This window comes from Drosophila rhopaloa, unplaced genomic scaffold, assembly GCF_018152115.1.
Source record: "Drosophila rhopaloa isolate 14029-0021.01 unplaced genomic scaffold, ASM1815211v1 contig_163, whole genome shotgun sequence".
NCBI classification, from domain to species: Eukaryota; Metazoa; Arthropoda; class Insecta; order Diptera; family Drosophilidae; genus Drosophila; species Drosophila rhopaloa.
The window spans coordinates 8,668,552-8,689,934 of NW_025335043.1; the positions used below are offsets into that span (position 1 = coordinate 8,668,552).

A 21,383-nucleotide genomic window follows, 5' to 3' on the forward strand; every position below is an offset into this window, starting at 1 on the left:
ATCCGATTCCGCCGTGGCATATTTCTAAATGATTGTGGTTTAGTTCTCTAAAAATCTGTATACTCATCTCGTTTTTTCTTTTTGGGTCGGTTTTTCGTCATTTTTATGAGCTAACCCCTTTCCAAATTTACGAAAAATGGCTTTGCTGAAAAGCGACCAAAAACCTGCACTTCTAAACCTATAACTTTTCTTACAGACATCCGATTCAATAGTCATATATTTCTAAATGATTGTGGTTTAATTCCCTTAAAATCTGTAACTTCATCTTGATTTGTATTTTTGTGTCGATTCTATGTCCTTTAATGAGGTAACCCCTTTTAAAATTTTTGGAAAAATGGCTTTGTAGAAAAGTGTCCCAAATCTAAGACCATAACTTTTCTTTCAGACATCCGATTTTTAAATGGATTGTAGGCAAAAAAAATTAGGAAAATCTTTTTGCCAATGAAAGGGTAAACGTTTCGGGGCATCTACTTGGATTCACATGAGGGTCGTCGTTTAGGCAAACATCAATTCAGTGAATTTAATTTTATTTTCTGGACAAAACTTAAGAAGTTTCGACCGTCAAACAATTTTTAATTTTCAGAATCCATGTATTTTATCCATATTTTTTATTAGGTAGAAGTTGTCATAATCTTCTTAAATAAGAACAAGTTGAAATCGGAAAACTTTTGCCTTCTAACGGTTATTTCAAAATAAGTGCTCAAGTAATTGGCTCGAGTGGGCAGCACCGAACTCTTATCGATATAACACAAAATCATCGCGTAATTGGTCATCCCTAAAGCTTTCGCATATCAAGGCTTTTTGCTTGATAAATTATTGGGTTTTAAATTAATGAATTTAATAAAAAAGTAAAGGATGTAAAAAAAACTCCGTGAACTTTTTTAATAAAAAAACTTAAAATTTGTAGTGCATATAATATTGACACATCGAAAACATTTACGAAAACGATAGAAATATGAGTTACTTGAGCGCTTAGTTAACGGTTTTTAAGGTTTTTTTTAAAGAAATCGGTCCTGTTTGGAACATCAAAATATTTTTTTTTAATATTAAAGCCCAAGAAAATATTTCAGACACCTAGCGAATACTTATTGATCCAAACAAATACACTTGATTATTTCTTGTGTTTTGTTTGGTATTTCATAAAAAGATTTTATGGTTCTATGGGAAATCTCTTGAAACTTCAGAGGTTATTTATCTTGACAAAATTAGGAAAGACCACTATAAAATGATATCATTCTTCACATTTTTTCGTCTAAGAATTTTTTCCCACTACGTATTCAGAAAACCCCTTTTAAATTCCCAAAATTTCACTTTGCATTTATTTTGTTTCTCATTATTAGTTTTTTTGTTAAATTTCTTTTGTTTTTTTTTGTGGTTCCTTTTATAGTTGCACAAAACTTACACACGTACATTACATAGAAAATTACAAACCTATCTGAAAATTGATTTACATTATAGTTGGATCATATTGTGTATACATATACTTTATATATTATGTTAATAATTTCATTTAAAAATACATAATACATAAATACGCCTTTGTTGCTGCTTTAATATTATTACAATAATTATTATTTAATTTATACTTTAGCTAATTTGTTTTGCTTTTTTTAAAAACCATAGATTACACTTTATCCCTAGATATATCTGTATATATCGATTTATTAGCTGCTTGGCTGGCATACATTTTCTGTTCGTTTCCATTACTCTCATTGCCTCGCTTCCGTTTGTTCTACTATTGAATTGCATTATTGCAGCCAATCCTAAAGATTCCAGATTTTTACAATATTCTCTCTTTAAAATTTCCATTCATTTCCGTTTCATTTTTCTTCGTTTTGAGTGTGTATAGCACCTTTGTATCACTTTGCATTAGCTCTAATTTAATTTCCTTTAAAAAAGACTTTATCTTCCAAAGATAAAGACGTGTGAGTAAAAACTAGCTACTAGCTAAAATATACATATGTATAATATGTAAATCTATAATTATATTCGTACTAATAGTTTTTCAATATTTGTTTGCACTTTACACTCTAATTTCAGTTAGTACTAGGTTCATCTGTTCATCATTTTCTAAGTGGTTTCTTTCTGGATCATGCCTCGTCCTATCGCTATGTATATCTCGGTTAAAATTTCATTAAAATGGTCTTGACGCCCAACAAGTTGCGCACACTGTCGTTGTATTTAATGAGCACAACCTTCGAGGAGCTGAACATGTTCAGTTTTTCACCGGCGCACAACAGCTGCAGGCAGGTGGCCTTCTCCAGGAAATCGTCGATCTTGAACTCCCGGAGCAGGTGCTTCTGACTGCTGGCCAACGCATTGCTGTTGTTCGGGCAGAGCTGCAATAATAGAAAATATTAATATATTTTATTTTGATTTATAAAAAAAGACATTAAGTGAGAAAAATAATTGCTGCGTCGTTCCAAGTAATGGTAAAATAAATTTCACAATTTATACATTAATTAAATTTGTAATTAAAAAGCATTTATGGGTCCGGACAGTTTGGTTTAAGATATTACTCTTGATTTCAAATAGTTTTGTTAGATTTTAATTTGTTTGATGCTATCGACATTTTCTTTATTAAATAAATATTGTTGAACATTTAAATTAACAATTATTGTTTCTTCCCTTAATATTTTATATTTGTTCTATCCCATCCCACATACCTTGTTGAGCAACGTATCCTTTGATTTAACTTTAAGTAAATTGCACAAATCGTTGAGTAGTACCCATTTATCACTGCCCTCGTCTTTGAGCAAGTACAGTGGTGGCAAGGGCACATCGGCCTCTTCAAATTCAAAAATATCACCATTCGATTCACTATCCATTGTCTCGATGTCCGTCTGATCGTCGTCTAGCCTACTCCTACTAATCATATTTCCTTCCGTTTCCGCTTCTGTTTCAGCATCCACCTCCTTTTTCACTTCATTCTTGACATTCACAACGCTTGTTACTAAATTATTTTCAACATTAGCATTTAGCTCGTCGTTGTTCTTATTGTTATTGCTATCCTCATCGATTCCTGGTTCCAATTTAACCATCGTTGTTGCCGCTGTCGTAGTTGCTGGTCCAGTCTTCGTTGCACTCGTCTCCCCGTTCTGCTTGATCGTTTTCACCCGCTCCTGGTCCAAATCCTCGGGCTCCTGCTCCTCCTTCTTGGTTGGTAGCAAGCCATTGCCGTTGGAATTTGAATTACTGGTGCTATTGCTGCTGCTCATCCTCTGCTGTTTGGCCTCCTTCCTTTCTCTACGTAGAGCTCTGCTCATATCACAAGCTGTATTCGGTACATTACTGAATATATCATAACCATACTCCTTAGCATCTGCAATAGATTAATTTAAAGATAAGTAAGAGACTCGATAAGCAAGGTGTTGATACGTCTTAAAAGATAAGCTGAGCCATAATATAATATTGTTTAGTTTAATATTGTTTAGTTTATGTATGCTTGATTACTATTATAAAACAAGAAAGGAAAGCTAACTTCGGACGGAGCCGAAGTTGATATACCCTTGCAGAATATTCTGTAAATTATATTCTTCAAAATTATTCATATGGTGTATTCTTAATACTCATAAAAAGTCTCAACTTCCTAACTTTAAAAACACCAAAGTTATGGCATTTCCAATCGTTCAGTTATATGGCAGCTATAGGATATAGTCAGCCGATCCTTATGTAATTTGGTAGGTCGGATTGATTGGCCAAAAATAAAACCCATAGAAAATCCCAACTTGATAACTTTAAAAACACCAAAGTTATGGCATTTCCAATCGTTCAGTTATATGGCAGCTATAGGATATAGTCGGCCGATCCTTATGAAATTTAGTAGGTCGGATTGATTGGCCAAAAATAAAACTCATAGAAAATCCCAACTTCCTAACTTTAAAAACACCAAAGTTATGGCATTTCCGATCGTTCAGTTATATGGCAGCTATATGATATAGTGGCCCGATCCGGCTCGTTCCGACTTATATACTACCTGCAATAGAAAGACAACTTTTGGGAAAGTTTCAAGCAGATAGCTTTAAAACTGAGGGACTAGTTTGCGTAGAAACGGACGGACGGACAGACGGACAGACAGACGGACGGACAGACGGACAGACGGACATGGCTAGATCGACTCTCCTGGTGATGCTGATCAAGAATATATATACTTTATAGGGTCGGAAATGTCTCCTTCACTGCGTTGCAAACTTTTGACTGAAATTATAATACCCTCTGCAAGGGTATAAAAATGATTAATTATCTGATATTAAGAAATAAATATTGCTCTTCCTTTTGGACTTTAAAGCCCAAAAAAAAAAGAAAGTAACAGGAATTTTATAATTTATATGTTTTAATATTATGGCTTAATCAGTATCTGGTAGAAATCTTATTTCAGCCTGCAAAGCTGCTTTTCAGAATACATGAGTTGGTTTATTTTTCCACTCACCAAATATCTTCCAAGGCCCATGGAATTGCATTGGCTTGATGTCAGCGGCGGCACTTTGTGCATCGCTGAGATGAGCGCGCAGAATGCCACGCATCAACTTGCTTGAAGCTAACATTAGCGGGGTTTGACCTAAATCGTCGCAGAAAATAAACAAAATAAAGATTAAAAAACTGATGTATATATATGCATATCTAAAGCCAACCTGAGTAAGTTGCCAGCAACGGATCGGCGCCATAGGAGAGCAACAGGCGCACCACCTCCTCGTGATCATTTTCGATGGCTCCATGCAAGGGTCTGATTCCGGATTGAGCAGCCTCCGAGTGATTGGCTCCGAATTGGAGCAGTATCCTGGCGATCTCCAGCCATCCCTGGGTGCAAGCCTCGTGGAGGGGTGTGTAGCCGGCATTGTCCTTCTGATCCGGGTTCATATTCAGATGATCCAAGCAGTAGACCACCACATCGATCAATCCCTGACGAGCAGCCTTATGCATGGTGCTCTGACCCACACCCTTGTTGAGCACCCACTTCTGGATCTCCCGACAAACATCCGACTCCGTTTTGACCTTCGGTGGCAAGTGGGAACTACCTGCTATGGTGCTATCCGTATCATCCAATCGCTCATCCGCCGCACTCTGATTGTGATCCAATAGATGTTGTGTCAATTGACTCGCAGATTGGCTTTGATTATGATTTTGGTTGTGATTCTGATTCTGGTTTTGATTTTGTGTTGGAGTTGGTCGCTTCTTCTTTCTTATATAATCAAAACCCGAGCTGCCTTTCCTGCGAAGATACTTCCTCTTGTGCGGACACTGGGGAACTGTTACGGACTTATCCTCCATTAGAGATCTCCTGGCCAACTTGTTATCATTGGCACTGACTATGCTGTTCATTTGCTGCAGGAACTCCTCGTATTTCTGGTAACTAATAGCCTCCCCGGCCTCCGACTCTTGGGCACATTCCGGCGGAGCCGAAGCCGGACGTTCCGGACCGACGAAAATCTCACGGATGATCTCCCGGTGCTTCTGCAACTTGGTTTCCGTTCGTGTTTTGCTCTGCAACACTTTCGTATCGAAGATGCTAAAGTGTCGCTTGCTGAGATCATCTAGGGACTGGTTTTCCGTTGGCTCCTGCTGCGGTTGCTCGTACAGTGAAGTCGAGGCGGAAGTTTGCGAGGTTTCACTGTGGATCTGCAGGTTGGTGGAAGCGGGTGCCGAGACGGAGATCTTCCTTTGTGTACTCGGCGTACTGCCATTTGAGGTTACTCTCAAATGGAGAACATCGATTATCGATTTCGGTGTGGAGTCCTGCTTACTGGCTGCTTTGGTCTTGGGTCTATTTCTCTTAAAGCAGGCCAACTCCTGGCTGAGATCACGTCGCTCCAAATCCGGCATTGAGGCGGCCACTTTATTGAGTTTATTGATCGAGATCAGGCGGTGGGGGATTTTCAAAGCCAACTTGTAGCGATACTCTTCCAGGTACAATTGCTGCTGAGGTGAAGTCTTTGCAGGTTTTCCGGCACTATTACCCATTTTGTTACCCTTCAGCTTAGAATTTCTACCATTCAGTTGTCCCAAATCCGAATTCAGCCCACGTTTGTTTCTCAATCGCGTGACCATCATCTCCTTTTTGCTGTCCACCACTTTGCGGACGTACTTTCTCTTGATTTTGGTGGTGGAATTTCTGATGATCTTGTCATTGCGTAGAACCTTACTATTGGCCAACTGGAGTTCGAGTTCCTTGCGATGTTTAGAGCGGGTCATGGTGTTCAGCTTGTGGGCAATTCGTTTTTTGAGGGTGTTCCCCGGTCGCCGACCCACTCGCTTCTCCTTCTTCTTGTCCTGCTCCTCCTGCTCCTCTTCGTCATCCTCTTCAGCTTCTTCCTCTTCCTCCTCCTCCTCCTGATCCTCCTCCTCTTCGCCCTCGTCTTCTTCGTGACTTTCCGAGGAGCTGCTCTCCTGGCTTTCCTGCTTTAGATTCTCCTCATCCTTAGCTTTGTTTTGGCTGGGAGCATCGAATTGTTTCTTGTTGGTTTTGGTTAGAGAGGCGCTATTGCTGGCCTTGTTATTGGGAGTTTTAACCTCCTTCTTAACTTCTTTTTTGGCGGAGGTAGCTTTCGCTTTACTTTCCTCACTGGAGGTTTGACTGCGGCTCAGACGCTGATTGGTTTTCTCCTGCTCCTCATCGCTGCTCTGCTGAATGCTGGCTGCTTCTGGAGACCTTTGCCTTGTTCTTCCCTTCCGCATAAGAGGTTTCTTCTGCCTGGCGGAATTGCGCTTGTGCAGCTCCGTGGTATCGCTCTCCGACGAGCTACTCTGTCCCTGTTGGGGCGCCAATCGGGCGGCCATTCTTTTCTCCTGCTGCAGACGTTTCTTCTCCCTCTCCATTTTGCTGAGTTTCTTTTGGCCACTGCCATTGCCCAAAGACGAAGAGATTCCGTTGGTAGTGGTGGTCAATTGGGTGGTGGCCGATTCGGCATCTCCGCCAGCTGGAGTTACGGCTGCCAAAGGTTGCCTCTTGAGAATGCGAGCCACTGGCAGATCATCTTCACTCAGCTCCAGTTTAATACCGGTGGTTGTGGCGGGTGGCAACGAAGGTGGCAGCACCACCACCTTGCTAAGTAATTGCTCGACGAGATTATTACATGTACTGCTCCAGTCCATCAGGTTTCCCAAGCTGACTTCATCTTCCAGACCCAAATCAGCCGCCTTCGGTGGCGCTGGCTCCAGCTTGATTTGTATGTGATTGGTAATCTGGTTGGGTGGTGTCCTGGGCGGAGAAATTGTACTGGACGAGGCATTGGTGGTGGAGGTTACCAGCACAGGTGGTGTAAATGTGAAACCCTTAAGCTCTGCTTTGGTACGAATTCGGGGTTCCATCTTGGGTATGGGACTGGCGGAAGTGGAGGATTCTGGTAGGCTCACCGGCTGCATTTCCCTTTCCCGCTTGGCGGCCAGCGCCTGTTCGTTCACAGCGATCACGGGCACCGGAGCCACTACAACCACTGAGGTGGGAGCAGCAATTAGGGGTGCTCCTGCGATTAGAGATCCTGAAGATTCCGCATCCAATCTCGCCTGCTTGGCGGCCGCTTGATTGTACTCCTGAAGGTGCCTCTTCCTACCCAAATAGTTGGGATTACTGCTGTTGTGGGGACTTGGCGACGGTGTGGGCATCAGTTCCACCGGTGGTTTGTTCACCTGGACAATACTCGTCTCTGGCGGCAGCTGCTGCTGTCGCTTGGCAAACGGATTGCTTTCCAGCACACTGGGACGCATCTGTTGCAGCGTTTTGATTACCAAGGTCGGGGCAGCCGCCGCCGGAGGAACTGAAACCGTGGGTGGAAGAGGAACGGCCGGAGTTGCCGGAGCTTGTCGTATCACAGCTGTTGGCGCCGGACTCGTGGGTGCTCCGCCCCTGGTGGCCGCCGAGAAGTTGGGCGTGATGTCGAACCTGGGCAATCCCAGTCCACCGCCCAAACCCGCTGCCGGTAGCTTGTAATCTGTGCTGGGCCTCTGGTACTTGTACTCCGTTGAATCCGCCGTCTGCTTCACCGTACGCATGGATAAATCCAATGGCGAATGAATCGCTGGCGGCGGCGGATGTGGAGCAGAAGCGGGCACAGTACCCTGTTGTTGGATGACTCTACTGGGTGCCGCATGATTAAGAGTCTTCTTGATGATCTGAAGATTAAGTTCCTGCTCACTGGCTGTATTCCTCTTCAACATATCGTTGATTAAAGCACGATAATTCGGTTTTGTAACAGCTGGTGGTTTTTTGGCCGGATTTATATGACTCTGGGATTGGTTTTGCGGCTGGGATTGACTACCAGGCTGGTAGCAGATATCCGGGCCGTGTGGATAAACCTGCAGCGTGGAGTAGTTGGCATTGCTGGAGGATGAGGAAGAGGCGGGCTGCTGACTGTTGACTGGCGGAGGAGCAGACTGGCTGCTGTGTGGAGAAGGAATCCCGGGACCCAGAATCGTTCCCGGGGCACCGGATGGCGGTGGTGCTGGTACTGGCGTGGGTGAGGCCACCGCTCCCGCTGCTGGCGAAGGTGTTCCCTGATGGTAGTAGCTTGAGTACGGCGTAGAGCTACCCGTTCCCACTCCGCCAGCATGCTGCTGCTGTATCAGCTTTCCATATTTCGTTGGATAACCATGTGGCGCCGGCACAGTGGCCATGGCTGGCGATGCATCCCTTTCTCTGCTCTCCACATTGTATGGGTTGTGATATAGCGAGGATCTCGTAGGTTGCGGCAAACTTCCGGTGAGCGCATGCTCTGGCTCCATTTTCACATAACTAGAGGTGGCAGTTGGTGGAACAGGCAGTGCTGGTTTGGAGCTCTTCACCGGCTGCTGATTGTAGTAGTTGGTGCGTCCATAGGCAGCTCCACTACCAGCACCCACAGCTGCTCCGGCTCCACCTCTGGGATATTCCAAACTGGGTCCCGGAGTTTCCCGTACGTACTTCTCAATCGCATTGTGCACGGTAGTTTGGAACTTTTCCGTACTAAATGTCGGCATCGGTATATACAGGCTCTGGTGGTGCGATGACGACGTGGGCGTGCCCGTCGAAGAGGGCGTGGCGCCGGCACTCCTCTGCTCCGGCGGAGTTTCATAGTGCGGCGGGCACTTTCTTCCATAATTCGGACTCGGTTGCTGGTGCTCGTTGCTAGGATTACTAGGATTAACCACATGTTCGAGTTCATAGTGGCGGACGGATGACGAGTTGGAGGACGAGCTGGAGGTGGGTGGCGTTGGCTGTGGCTGCGAGGAGCTGCTGGCTGGTGGTGCGTAGGTGAGCACCTTGGATGCGGCAGGTACCGTGGAGTACTTGATGTCCTCGCTGTAGTATCGCTGGCTATTTGGCGGGGGTCCTTGAATAGATCTCGAGCCCGTAACGGGGCCTCCTGGTTTCCCATAGGAATATCTGGATGACTGCTGGTGATGCAACTGCTCATCCGGTGGCTGCCAGTAGGCCGTACTGCCCGTCGCATACAGGCCGGGATTCCCATGCTGCCGCAATCCAGGTGCCGGAGCTGGAGCCGGTACAGCTTGGCTTTTGTAGCTCCAACTGGGATGCGGTGGTTCGGGCATCTTCTTCACCGTCAAACTTTGGTTCGAGGTGTAGTATTGCATATGGGGATCACTTCCACTGGGGCCGCCAGAGGCACCTGCTCCTTGTGGCGGAGGATGCGAAGGTAGTGGCAAGCCAGGCTGCGTGCTCCTGCTCATATACATCGCTGTCCTGGATCGCTGATCCTCGGCCATTGATGTTGGGTGATGCTGGGTGTGGTGATTGCCATAGCTGGCGGAGGAAGAACTGCCCACCGATGTGGAGCTCGTCGGATGGTGGTGCAGTTGCTGGTAGTGATGTGGATGCTGCTGCTGGTGGATCTGCTGCGGTGGTGGTGGTTGTTGTTGTTGTTGCTGCTGCTGCTGCTGCTGAGGAGGCGGCGGGTGATGGTGGTGGATCGGTTGCTGTGGGTGGTGCGGCTGCTGGTGGTGCGGTTGCTGGTGATGTGGATGCGGTGGATGGTGCTGCATCGACGGATGCGGCTGATGATGTGTTTGATATTCGTGATGTCTGTTGGGTTCCATGGTGGTGGTCTGGAAAAATAAATACAAATGTAATTAATGATAAAGAAATATATAGATCACCTAATTTATATACCCAATACATTAATTTTAATATGTTATATTCAAATTGCATCAACAATATAACTACCTTATAATTATCATCATGAGTCAAGTTTAATGACCCGTAAAGCAATTTAAAATTTATTAAAAGCACCCAATTAAGTCATATGCTGTACAACAAACACCATATCGACACAAAATATCAAAGCAATACAAAAATTTATTAAATATATTGGCGTGCTAATATGAATAATTTGTTTCTAACTAATTGCGCTTGAATATATTTTGATAAAGCCAATAACCTTAATATTAAGATCACTTGTCTATTTCTAGAAAAATTTAGTCATTAAACAGATGAGAACAACGAGCAAATAATTTGTTTGCACATAACCAAGGCTTTCAGATTCCCAAATACTTTGATATGAGAATGCAAATCAATTAACAAGCATTTGCAAAAGGCTAAGGAATCCAATAAATACAAGGATAATAATCAAGCCTTAATCCAAAATTTAAAAAAAAGTAAGCAAAATTGTATAGGGTTGTCTGCCGAAAACTCAGATTATTCAAACTTATTAGATTGTACTTAAACATATGATTTGCTTTGTAAATTAATCTTATGATTTTTCCCATTTTTTAATTTATTGAATGTTAATGAAGCTTAGCCAATTGCGAGAATAACAAAAGATTTAAATAAATACATATATATAATATTTCAGGAAGCATTCAAAAGTCATAGTTTAATCTTTTTGAGTTTTTTTTTTTTTTTTTGTTATTTTTTAAAGTAATTATTATGGCTATAAAAGTTGAAGTCCACTGGCACTCATTCTAATATGAACAAATTCCGCAGCATGATGATGAAATGGCTAAAAACCAATAAACTTAAAAATTCTTTTTGCCTTTTACAATATAATTCGTGGGAGAAGAGAGGGATAAACAGGGGGAGAGAGAGTGGGCGAGAGGGAAATGCAAACAGTTCAACGACTTTCTAAAGAACGTGCACGAAAATAAACTGACTTTCCAATGAACCGAGCACAGCACAAAATGCCCAAAATGATTCATTTATGGCGAAACTAAGAGCAATTTGACACAAATTTGGATTAACTCTAGAATTTTCGACAAGAATATAATATAATGTGTTTTTGGGAGTAGAACAAATAATTATAAAAGTAAAATTTTTAAATAATAATAGCAAATATATATATGCCTAATTCTATATAAAAGAAAATAAATAACTAATTTTTATTATATTTATAACCTACTCATTTATTTTATGATTCTATATTTTCGTTTAAAATTCTTTAAATAACATATTATTCAACATAAATTTCAAGTTTCGCATTGTTATCGTAAGTTACAATTCAATTAATGTGATTCAAAGTTCTCTGCTTCTTAAACTTGAAATTAAAAATTGCTGCAAGTTATAAAAAAAAGTCTCAGATAAGACGTCTCAAATTCTCTTGCAGTTCGTCGGCTCGTGTTCCGCTTGGAATTTCGAGTTTCAGCCATATGCTAAAGAGATAAGGCCGACAATGGATCTACCCCTTAGAGGTCATACGCGTGTTTGAATTTCAGTTAAAACAATTCCGTGGAAATTCCTCGACCTGATGCCTCCCAAACACTTTTTAAGCACCTGTAGACCTGTAGCGTTATCAATTCTGGGGAACAACTAACGGACTGACCGACCCCAAACTAACACTAGCCTCACGTGTTGCCTGATTAACAAGTACATAAACAAATATAGAGATAATAGGCAGATTAACCATTTATAAAAAAAAATTATGACAGAAATAAAAACATTAGCGAGAATAAGCGAAAATACACGCAACTCAAGGCGAAAGGCCGCAGCAATCACATCTATTATAAACAAAAACAAATACTAAACATAAAAATAAAAGAAAACAAATAGTTAAAAGAGACAAAACAAGAAATCTTTTTCGATTTGCGCACAAATAGCTGACGGAGCCCGTCAAAAGTTATTTAACGAATTTCATTTCTGTTGTTGTGTTGTGGGCGTGTTCGACATTGTTAATTGTCATTTTATATATGTAGCGAATATTTAAATATTTGTGTGTACATCTGTATCTTTCAAAATGGGCAGACCTGTTAAAATGTTTAAAGCAGCATAAACTACAGCTAAAAATAACCGAATGGTGTGTGTTTTAAACGATTCAAAAAAGCTGCAAAGAAATATCGATTGTCGTTTATTTAATTTTCAGGGTAATTTAAATCAGTTTAACGCTTCATTAATGAATGCTCTATTGATTCTTGGCACATAAACAATACTTAGCGAAACGTCATATTCTGTTTGTCTTTAATTGTTTGCTTTAATAGAAAGGAAAAAGGAAAGCTTTCTTAAAAGTTATTCTTCTAAATAAAAAATTAAACAATTGGTGGATAAATAATTACTACTCAGTTTTATATATTTTACCCCTGTTTAATTATAACCAAATAAAAAACTTAATATTTGTGTTCTGTTTTCAAAATTGGTTTTGTAAGTTCTTAGTAAATAAGTAACTTATGAGACCTGATCATTTAATTAAAACAGTTTTTTATTAATTAATTAGTTCATTTTGAATCCGCCATTGATGTTAAAATGAAAAAGTCATACAAATAGAATAGATAGATGTTAAAACACAATTGTATTTAAAGCCACAAGCATTAAAAAAGAGGTTTTAGCATTCATAACCTGTCTTGTATCGAAGTCCGTGAAGTTATAGCATTATTTCTTGTTACTAAGGTGATTTTTGTATTACGCAATGCAACTCGGAAATATAGTCGCTATAATATCAAATGAGTTTTTTTCAAATTTCGTTGAGTACTTTGAGAATAAGAATGCAAAATTGCGGTTAGGACCCAAGATCCCAAATCCGCAGCACAGTTTTATTCCTGCTTTGTTTTAATGTTATTAATAAATTAAATTTTAGGATTCTTAATCCGTTTTTCTAAGGTAATTGGTTTCTTTTTCTATTTTATTTACAAGGTTGATTTGGGCAACAATGTATAAAGAATTGAAAAAAATATGAACATGCATTCATCAATTATATTTCTGATTTATTCATCTTTGTTTAAACATTCTGCGTTTCTGTTTAATTAATTTTACTTAACATTTCCTTTCGATTTCCTCAAGTGAATGAACTTGATAGCTCATTAAAAAAGCCACAATCTATCCTAATCAACCAACAAGCTTTCTCCTTCGTGTTTAAGCAAACATTTTATTTGCGTTTTCCCTTATCTTTTCTCTCTTTGCTGATTATTTTTTTTAGTTTTTGTTTTGTTTTGAGTATTTGCAATTTAAAATTTTAATTTTTACTGTTGCTATCGACGATTGTGTTGGAAAATAAAAAGATACAAAAAAGAAGAGCCAGTGAAAAATTCCCTGAGCTTGGCCTTGGCTTAAAACAAACAAACATGGCAACAACAATTCGGGTTTAGGAGTGTAGGAAAGAGACAGTGCCAAAAACAAGTCAACACAATAGCAAACATTGCGGATTGTTTTGTTTTTTAGCGCCTTTTTTTTAGCATTTAAATTGGCATTTGTTGAGCCTGTTGGCCGTTGGTATCGGTATTGGTTTTGCTGCAGCTGTAGTTGTTTTAGTGCTCGTTTTTTTTTTTGTTTTTGTATTTTTATTATTATTGTTGTTGCCTACGCCGCGCGCTTTGTTTTATAATTTCACATTTCGCAAAAGTTCGTTGTGCTCTTACGTCGCCTTCTCTTTTTCTCGTACACATTTCGCGTTTTTCATTTCGTTTGAGTGGGGCACACATGTGTCTGTGCTTTTGTTCAACTGTGTGCATTGCCGCTCGGGTGTATTTATATCATTTGCAATAACAAAATAAAAATGCGTCACAAATTTATTTGCACTTTTTCCGTCGGTTATTCGTATCAGACCCTCGCGAGCAGCCCGCCCATACATATAGAAAGCATTATAGCCTTGACCTCTACAATCTACAAACTGTGGCCACGGGCTAACGTTCTCTCCGAATTTATTCTTTTTTTCACTTCATTATACATCTGTATGTATTTATTTTATTTGGTTTTGCACGCCGCCAACTTAATTGAAACTTTGTTCGGGGCGTAATTGTGGGGTGGCAAACATAAAAATCTGTTCAAAATGTTGTGAAAATAAGCTTGAGGTTTTTGTTTAAATGTCCAAATGTTTATTTAGTTTATTTTTTCTAAGTTGCTTTTTTCTAGTTTCTTTGGTTAAAATACTCTTATAAAGAATCTTTTAGAATTATAACCGATAAACATTTTAATCTTTGAAAGTGTTTTTAATTTTTAAATGTCAACAAATTTAAATAATAACATTTTCTGGCCTAGAACCAATTTTCCCTTTTAGCACCTACATTTTTTTGTTTGCCTTACAAACTTTTTAAGTAAGAAATATACTAAAGATAGATTGATTGTTGATTTGGTTGTGGCTATCATCATCTAGAGGAAATTCTTGGAATTCATGTTTTCACAAATTTGATATTTTATTTTTAATACTGTGGCTAAAATTGATAAATAGAGAAATCTATATTTGATGTTGGGGACAAGAGAGTTAAAAGTTTCAAAACCAATTCTTATCAAGAATTTGCATAAGAAACTCAAGTTTGATAAGCCAACAACTTCGTGAAGTTCCTATCATTATCTCTTGTGCTAGTATTAGCTGCTCTTAATATTAATGTATACAATGTTCAGTTAATTGGCACACAACAACAAAATTAATTCAACAAAGCCCGTTTCAGTTTCACTTGCTACTTTTCGAATATTTTCCCCTTCTTAATATGTACATTTTTCCTGAACCGTGTTATAATTAATTTGTGAATACTTTAATCTATTTTCTGTTGCAATTACAAAAATGGAAATATGTCTCAGTTCCAGGTATCTCCCATGATTTCAAAGAATTTATGGGAATCCCAAATGCCGCACAGGTAAAATTATAATTTTACATATTTTAATTGAAGCTAAAAAACTAGTACTAGTAAAATAAACATAGATAAACAATATAAACTTAAAGTAAGCTTATTACTGCCTACATAAATATACTCAAATTAAAGTTAAGTCTTAAGATTTGTAAAATCCCAATCAAAAGAAATATAATATACAATACATAAATAAAATATAATTAATTAAAACTATAAATCAAATATTACAGATTTGTTCAAATTTATATTCAAAACTTGTCAATTAAATAATAATAAAAACTTGAACCAGATCGATGAGTTTTTTATGGATAAAACGGTGCACGCTCGGTAGCATAAACAAAGAAATCGTATGGCTTTTAAGATATTATCGATTTTGTATAATACCTAGTGTTCACCGTCAACGCCGAAAAGAGTTTTTGTTTGAATTGTATTTGCATATTAAGATGAAAAGTTGAGGCGGTGAGATACTTTTGTGTAAGCTGAAAGAGAATAAAAACGAGTGCCAAAATCGAGCAGATGATCGTCCACATCATTATGGTAATGATGACAGAACCCATGATCATTGAGATATTTTCTCCTCGCTAAAGATGTTGTTGTTGTTGTACTACGCCTTTGGGGGCCAACAACGAACACATAAATTTGTGAATCGTTGTTGTTTCTGTATCTGTTTGTGTACTCTTTTTGTATCTGTATCTCAAAGTGCGCTTGTATCTGTATCTATAGAATTTATGTCGCCGCCGCAAAAAATGTTGTAATACACATAAAACGCGGGGCGAGACAAGGACGGAGCGAAGCCGACTACGATGTGCTATCTCTTTCGCTCACTCATTGTTTGCATTAAGATGATGACAAAATCAAATAAACAGAAGCTAAAGAAACAACAACAAAACAACAAGTAAGCGGGACTTTAAGATAACAACAATGTCAACGACTGCCGCCCTCTCTTTCTTACCACCCTCCTCCCCCTTCTTTCTAACGTGCACACGTTTTTTTCGCGCTCTCTCTTTCTCATTTAACAACAACAACCAGCAGTTGTCGTGCTTCCCTTGTTGTTTTTGTTAATTTCATTTCAATTTATTAGCATTTTATTTGCTGTTGTTGTTGCGTTTTCATTGCCGCAAGTTTCGTTTTATATTGTTGTTGCATATATGTTTTTTTTCATCATCGCTGTAATTGTTTTATTGTTGTTGGCACTTTTTCATTGCTTTTTGATGTCAATTTGTCATACAATGATTTAATTGCTCGAAATTATGAGTTTGTGAAATACGTACAAGAGGAAGAGAAAAATCAGGAAAGATAAGAGAAGTAAATGAAGATATAGAGTCAAAAGATTGGGGCAAAGTAAAAATAATTAAGGAAAGTTGGGCGGAAGAAAATTAAGAGTTAAGCGGCAGAAAACTTGTTTGACAAAAAAAATAATTTGTATGTGCATGGATAAATGGAAAGATTTAAAAATTATTAAGGGATTTAAATAAAAGTTGCAATGAGGAAATAAGAAACAACTTGCATAATTAAATAGTTACATTTTCTAAATGCTTTTAAAAACCAAACAGTAATGTTATTTTAACGATACATATAGTGATTTAATATTAAAAATAGTCATTCAGATTTATATCTAAGTGTGGATATAAATAATATTATGTCTAATAAATCACATGCACATAATAAACAAAAAAAAATTTTTGAGTCATCAATGTCAAGATTGTCGGCACAAATATTTAGTAATTCAATTAAATTAACAACAAATATCAAATAAAGAATTCTTTAAGAATTCTTCAACAAATATGTGAAAAAATATATTTAAAAACATTTTATATATTACATTAAACTATCAGCTCTTTAGAGCTGTTTTTTCAACAATGTTTAAAAACCCTGTTGACTATTATTTTTGCTGAATTATTTTTCAACAACTTCACAGATCTGAAAAGCCCTGTTGACTTTAATAACCATGAAACACACAAACAATTGTCTATAATTTACCATAAAATAGTCCATATTTATTCAAATTAAACGAAATAATTTAACCTTAATTTCACACCTAGTACAGTTCCAATTTTCTCATTCCCATTCGATTCAATTTATAAGGTAACAAACGCCATTATATAAAATTAGAACACGCTAAACGAGTGACACAAATTCCATATTCATTGCATTGCTCAGTCGCATGTGCTCTGATTATTGTCATTAGTGTTACTTCAGTTCCGTTCTGCTTTCTACTTAACAAACTAATCAGTAAAATTATGAAATTGCATGGGAAAATCAAAGAGCGGTGAATAAAAATGATACGATAACGGTGACAAAAGAATAGATTTTCGGGTTCGGAAATGAACAAAACTATTGACAAGAATCTCACTCTTTTAATTAGTTGTTGTACTTATTAATGCAAAAAAAAGTTATAGGAAACACGTTTTTAATGACCCACATACGTTTTTAACCTTTATTTTTAATACACAAACAACCTTTTTTTATTTTACAGTAAACTATTTGTTTTTTCTCCTTTTACACAGAAAGTTGAGCCTAGATATCTAACAGGCCTGATTAATACCAAATAACTAATTTATACAAAATGATACTGTTTTATTTTATTTTGTGCTTTCATTTTATTGAATAAGAAATACAAAAATTTAACGACTTAATAAAGTATTCATATCCAATCAGGATAAACCACATAAATTATTATACTAAACAAGCATTTTTAATTTCAATTTAAAAACTCCATTGAAGGGTTCGTTTACCTTAAATTTCTGTTTGTTTTCATATTTCATTCATTCAACTTTGTAAACCGACTTCTGCAACTTCAAAATTCATTTCACACTTCAACAGGTGTCAAATTGTACAGAACACAATGAGAACAACAAGTTTGACAAGCAATTTGAGACTCCAACTGAAAGTAGCCAAGTTGTAAACGAAATTGGGACCCCAAAAACTGAATTTAAAATACTTCGCCGTTGAGTCACACAATTGTTTGTGAAAATGGTATTGCATACATTGCAAATGTTAAATTTCCTAACTGAAATCTGAATATGACAGCGAAATGCGGGGAAGTTAAAGTGATTTTTTGTATTTATTTTCCAATTTTGTCTAGTCAGCAAATGAGTTGGTAAATTGTTAGATATGTGTGTATGTATACGCTTACTAAAAATAAACCAAGTAAACAAAAGCTGGCAAAAAGGGCAGACAAAGTAAATTTATAGTTGCTTTAAAAAAAAGTACACAACAAAGCGAAGGGAAACTGTGTGGAAAAACAATTTTGAGGGGGAGGTGTAGCCATGTGATAGGTGAAATGAAGCAGCAAATAGAAGGGGTTTCAACTTGAATTTATGACCACTACTAAAGCCCCCCACAAAGTTTTTAGACCAAAGTTCAAATTGATGGGAGTTTAAAGGCGAATAAAGTTCTTATCTCAGTAAATTTCGTTAAGCCAAAGAAGCTACCTATAAAACATTCCGAGTCTTGGTGAAATTTTATTGACAAAAGCTGCGTGACTGAAGCTGATTAATATTCAAAACACGTTTTAAACTTGCTTCTCTTTATTATTCACACAAAATTCATTCACTTTGGTACTATTTATAGAAAAACATTTTTCTTCGAAATGTATTGAGAAATAATTATAAGATAATACGGAAAGGAACGTTGAATTTGATTCCTTTATAAGTTTTTAATTTCATGCAACAATGAAATTAGTTGATAACCTAATCAGAGAGATTATGTCAAGATAGTTCCCCTTTTAAAAATAAGTAAATTAAACTCATTTAATTGTGTATTGACCAATTGATTTCAAGGTTACAAGATTATTAACTTCATTATAATTCTAATATTATACTTTTAACATGTTCATTTTACCTTATTTTTAATCTAAAAAAAATATACACTTTTTAGTAAAGGTCATATTTACCATCCAAAACCTTTACCCCATACTTACATACATACACTAAAACCCTAAGATAATTATTACTTTATTGCTATAACGATGAGTTAAAAATTGTCACCGAAATATTTGCTGAGTCATTCATTATACTAATTTAAAAGAATAATATAAAACCAATTAAAGATAAAATATTGTTCTTTTCTTTATTTTAATCTAAATCAAAATAGACCTACATTTAAATAATAATTTAACTTAAATAAATCCGCTAGCACTATTTACAGTTTTCCCGCTTTACAGAAAAAACTAAGTGCCAAAACATTTCGCGTGAGTGCCATACGCTCACAACTATTCTCATCCTATCCGCTTAACTTTCACACCAGATACAAAAAAGTCCAACAGATATTTCTTCAAAGTTAACGTTATTCATCAGAGGCAACTTACTCACACACACACATATATACATACACACCATAATCTTGGCTTGTTCTGTTTTCGGTTTTCTCTGTTTGTTTCGAAACAAACCGGTTAAACGCTTTTAGCTTTTAGCGAAAAGCAGCAAAACCGAGGGAAAAAAGAACAGCACATAAAACAGAAACCGTTTAAGCGTACAATAGGCGTAGATAGGTAAAGTACGGGGGGATGGAGGGGAGTGCGGATAAGGGGGCGGTCAGATTGACTACAACTAATTATCAACCTCAACGAATCGCGCACAGCTGTACAGAGCAAACAGTTCAAATCGCTCACTTCTCGGTTTTCTATTTCCATTTGTAACCATTTATCAAAAAATCTAATAATGGGCGGTCAAACATTTTTATTGTTTTTGTTTTGTTATCACTTTTGGTAAACGATTTTGGCTGATTTCGTTTAACAGATTAGCCCAAAAATGAGGAAACACAAAAACATAACTTCGTAATATGATAAATGAAACTGTGCACCATTTACACACAAACAAAAATATTGTTAAGGTGTTTTTAAGTCACCAAGTAAACATTGAAAAAATTATTATTCAATTGAATTATTTATTAGAACAATTTTCAATTATACATATTATATAACACGTTTTAGAGATTTACAAGGATACGAAATTAGATAAGATAAGATACTCTAAAGTTAAGAGACTTTAAGAAACCAAATATGTGAACTACAAGGTCTATTTAAGGGCAAATTTACAGTTGTTAATTACAAAGTAATTCAATAAAAGACAGTTTAACCTAGAGAAATTCGACTGCGAAATTAGTTTGTCTAGTTTACCTCTATGTACTCTATTTGCTTTGGATAATTGATGAATCAGTTGGACTATTTCCAAGAGAAGTATAAATAAAACACATATATACATAAAGCACATATATACATGAAACAAATATATGCTATAGTATCGGTTTACAAGTTGATAACAAACTTGAACAGAGAAACGTGACTTGGAGCGGTCAGTATATCCACGGAACTTGGGCTATTCCAACAATTTGATCAAGCTATGCAAACATAGGCATTGGAAATGCACGATGCATGTGAGTTGCTAAAAATAAATTTAGGTAGAATGTTAAGGTCATCCAGCATCCCAATGATAAAAAGTATATACATTTATTGTATATACATGACTAGCAAGTTACACATGTAAACCATTTAACTTTTTTTAATGAATCAAATGTTAATTTGAATAAACATTAAACCATTTCGAGAGATCAGGTGTAACTACTACTTGCAACATTGAAATTTGAAATTAATTTTGTAAATCTTTTAAGAATGTAGTTATTTTATTATTAGTTCTATCTTTTAATGAATGAAAATGAAAAGATGGTTAATAATCCCACATAATCGTTTTCGTTGAGCAAAAGCATTTAACCGTTAATTAGATGGCGATTTTTAAAACCGCCGAAATTCTTCGATAAGCGTGAGAAGCTTTAAAGAAGAGCTTTGTGCAAGCAGAAAGAAAGGAAAGAAGAAATGAAGCAGCTGTTATCATGAAAGTTACTGTAAATATGCCACCTGTGGACGTTTCGCATGCTCCCAAAAAAAGTGAAATATCATGCTAACTCTCTCTGTCTTTTATTAACTCTTTTATTTTTTTTGGCTGTGCCAGCACGAACAATGAGACATAGCAACAGCTTAATTAAAGCACGCACTTTTAAGAAAAAACATTGAAAAATGGTTTTTTACTCACCTTGAGATGTTTTAATATTTCGTTCCTTTTTTCCTCTTTGTTGTGGCCCTTAATCCCGTTTACTGTTATATATTTATTGTAAACTGGCTGTTGTTTTAATTCCTTGCAGCATTGATTTTCACTTCACTTCACACACACTCACACATGCAGATATAGAAATGGGGAGACGTACAAAATTTCTCGTGCAGCAACTTTTTCTCTTTTTTCCTCGCTTTGCTTTCTTTCTTTTTCTTAATCTTTTTTTATTTTGTGTAAACCAGTATTTTGTGCCTTCTTTCACTTGTATGCTTTTTGATGTTGTTTTATTCAAGAAATTGTTGAATAACGGTTTCTGTTAGCCGCTACGCTTATATGTTTGTTGTTGTTGTCTTGAATTTC

The 21,383-nt window shown here is 37.2% G+C and overlaps 1 protein-coding gene across 1 annotated transcript; it reads right to left on the reverse strand.

Annotated features, from left to right (window-relative positions):
• Nucleotides 1-1,317: 1,317 nt before the first annotated feature.
• On the reverse strand, nt 1,318-21,298 carry LOC108044446. The gene is made up of 5 exons (XM_017123461.2): nt 21,006-21,298; nt 4,632-10,035; nt 4,430-4,558; nt 2,667-3,322; nt 1,318-2,339 (listed from the first exon to the last, which is right to left on the reverse strand). The coding sequence occupies exons 2-5, from the start codon at nt 10,024-10,026 to the stop codon at nt 2,124-2,126; spliced, it is 6,396 nt and encodes a 2,131-aa protein (XP_016978950.2). The 5' UTR covers nt 10,027-10,035; nt 21,006-21,298; the 3' UTR covers nt 1,318-2,123.
• Nucleotides 21,299-21,383: the final 85 nt, after the last annotated feature.

Excerpts from the sequence above, each read along its gene's own strand:
- LOC108044446 (XM_017123461.2), bottom strand. The coding sequence starts at position 10,026 with ATGGAACCCAACAGACATCACGAATATCAAACACATCATCAGCCGCAT. Across the intron at positions 3,323-4,429 it reads TGGGCCTTGGAAGATATTTG|ATGCTAAGGAGTATGGTTAT; the intron begins GTGAGTGGAAAA and ends AATCTATTGCAG. Across the intron at positions 2,340-2,666 it reads AGGATACGTTGCTCAACAAG|CTCTGCCCGAACAACAGCAA; the intron begins GTATGTGGGATG and ends CTATTATTGCAG.